The sequence below is a fragment of the Penaeus chinensis genome, chromosome 11 (genome assembly GCF_019202785.1).
Source record: "Penaeus chinensis breed Huanghai No. 1 chromosome 11, ASM1920278v2, whole genome shotgun sequence".
NCBI classification, from domain to species: domain Eukaryota; kingdom Metazoa; phylum Arthropoda; class Malacostraca; order Decapoda; family Penaeidae; genus Penaeus; species Penaeus chinensis.
The window spans coordinates 41719782-41722594 of NC_061829.1; the positions used below are offsets into that span (position 1 = coordinate 41719782).

Below are 2813 nucleotides of genomic sequence, written 5' to 3' on the forward strand. Positions count from 1 at the left end.
AAACATAGACTGGAGGCTGGTCGTCCGAAGGAAGCTCAGGACCCGGGGTTAAATCTGGGCAGTGAAATTAAATATCCATAGCACGGACACAAAGATAAAAGGAAATGTAGCCTTAAGTAACAATTGAAAAATAACGTCACGTCGAACGTCAAGAGTTCCTCGCCGTTTTTGAAAACAATTGGACTTAGCATCGTACGAATCTGTAATCCGATAACAACAGTGAAAGCTTTTCACACACACACACACATATATATATTTATATATATATATATATATATATATATATATATATATATATATATATGTATATATATATGTGTGTGTGTGTGTGTGTGTGTGTGTGTGTGTGTGTGTGTGTGTGTGTGTGTGTGTGTGTGTGTGTGTGTGTGTGTGTGTGTGTGTGTGTGTGTGTGTGTGTGTGTCTGTGTGTGAGTGTGTGTGTATGCATGTATATATGTATATCGGTTTGTGTGTGTGTGTGCGTCTGTGTATGTGTGTGCGTCTGTGTGTGTGTGTGTGTGTGTGTGTGTGTGTGTGTGTGTGTGTGTGTGTGTGTGTGTACGTAAATATTCGCTAATCAAGCGAATTCTTTATTCAAAATCCTCCACGTATGCCAAACTTTGTATCAGCATTTATATTACAGTATCGTACATATATAATAGTTTCCCATATCATATTTTACGTTTTTTGTGAATAACGTTAACTTAACACTTTCTCTTTCTTGGGGTAACATAAATATTATATTTTCGGTTGATGCCAATAACAAGTTAGCTATTTCCACGATTCACTGACATTTAATCCTTTGAATGAAACGTATGTAGATGTATATATATTACCGTAATTTTATTTGATTTCTAAATGATAAATTCTAGTAACCATTCCCTTTGCTTATACAAGGGAATAAAATATATTTTTGTCATCATGTCCGTAATCCAGTTGACATTAATTCAACCTTGCTTTTGAGGATAATAAAAGGTAAATGCATTATTGTTAAGTTTTATTTTCACGGGCGGTAGAAGCACGTAATGTGTTAGATTTTACAGTGATGAGCTGACTTTATATATATGTGTGTATATATATATATATATATATATATATATATATATATATATATATATTTATTTATATACATATATATATATATATATATATATATATATATGCGTAAGTATGAATCTTATTTATATCAAAGAATCATTTACGTAATTTTATCGAGCTCCTCAAAACACCTTTTAATCAATAACAGAATTATCCCCTCCTCACATTTCCCAAGGGCTCCTTAACCAGCGGAAGACTTCCCTCCTGTTCACAGCCTCCTCCTCCAACCATCCTCAGTCTACGTTGAGCTTCCTGAAGGAGCCCTCGATCCCGAAGAGGTCGGCGGACGTCTTGGCCTTCCCGGGGCGCTTCGACTCGTCCACGCCGTACTTCTCGTCCTCCAGAAGCCAGTCCCGACGGGCGTCCACGCGCTGGAGCCAGTAGTCTGTTGGCCAAGGAAGGGGGGGGGGGGCGTGTGAGAAATCGGAGGAGATAGACGGAGGAAAGGAGGGAGATGGGGAAGTGTTCGAGGACATGTAAGGAGAGGGGGAGAAAGGGAGGGACGCGTGAGAATAGACGGAGGATAGGAGGGGGGGGGGGGGGGGGGGCGTGTGAGTATTCGGAGGAGATAGACGGAGAAGGAAAGGAGGGAGATGGGGAAGTGTTCGAGGACATGTAAGGAGAGGGGGAGAAAGGGAGGGACGCGTGAGAATAGACGGAGGATAGGAAATAGACGGAGGAGGGGATGTTACAGGGACTTTGTGTGTGGGTGAGAGATGGGGTAGTGTTCTAGGACATTATGGGGAGACGGGGAGGGGCGTGATAATTCGCAGGAGGTAGACGGAAAAAGAAAGGTTACAGGAGATTAAGGCTTGAGGGCATCTATGGAGAGAGGATAAGCGGGAGGGGCGTGTGAAAATTCGCAAGAGAAAGGGGGGAAAGGAGAGGTTACAGGAATTAAAATCTGCAGAAGAGAGAAAGAGAAGCGTCTTGAGATCCTATACGGAGAGAGGGGCGACTTCACGACTTGCAGGAAGGCGTGTGAGACTTCACAGGCGGAAAAAAAAGAAAGTTTATAGGGACTTCAGTCTACTGGAGGAAAAACCGATGTTACAGGAACTTGTTTGCAGGAGAGAGAAAGAAAGGCGTCATCAGGACTTGGAGAGGAAGAAAATAGAGAGGGATAATTTCTTGAACGAACATGGAAAAGAAAATTAGGGAACTTTAGGCCTACAAGAGAAAAAACAGGAAGATTATGAGAAACCACAGGAGGGCGGTTTTCAATCTTGAGGATCTGCAGTCTAGAAGGAAATAGAGAGAAGGAGAAGAAGACTATGAGAAACCACAGAAGAGAGATTCTCAGAAGCCTTTATAGGAAAGAGGAAAAGCATTTGAGGACCTATAGCCTAGAAGGAGAAAGGAGAAGAGGAGTTTGAAGAAGAAGAAATAAGAGAGAAACAGAGACTTTATATCAGAGGTACAGTTAATCGCGAGAGAACGCTGAGAGAGAGTTTGAGGACAAATGGAATCCAGGAGAAATATGTGGACTTTGAGGAAATGGAAACATGGAAGAGAAAAGCAAGAATTGCAGGAGAAAAAATAAAAAGGGAGAAAATACATAATCACGAAGGAAAACGTACATGATAAGTCTTGGTACGTGATAGACAGAAGATAAGATACCTTCCCGGGCCCACACTTTCACTCAAAGGATTCATTCTCTAAGGACTAGCAGTCTCAAAGGCCTTTCCTTTCCCGGGCCCACACTTTCACATACA

At 41.6% G+C, this 2813-nt stretch overlaps 1 protein-coding gene across 4 annotated transcripts in view; it reads right to left on the bottom strand.

Annotated features, from left to right (window-relative positions):
- Positions 1 to 982: 982 nt before the first annotated feature.
- LOC125030798 (retinol-binding protein pinta-like) overlaps positions 983 to 2813 on the bottom strand; it is a gene marked incomplete at its 5' end in the record, with an annotated part of 18520 nt that continues 16689 nt past the window's right edge. For all 4 annotated transcript variants that reach the window (XM_047621101.1, XM_047621099.1, XM_047621100.1 and 1 more), the window contains 1 exon segment: positions 983 to 1483. In XM_047621101.1, the coding sequence (XP_047477057.1) occupies positions 1332 to 1483 (152 nt within the window).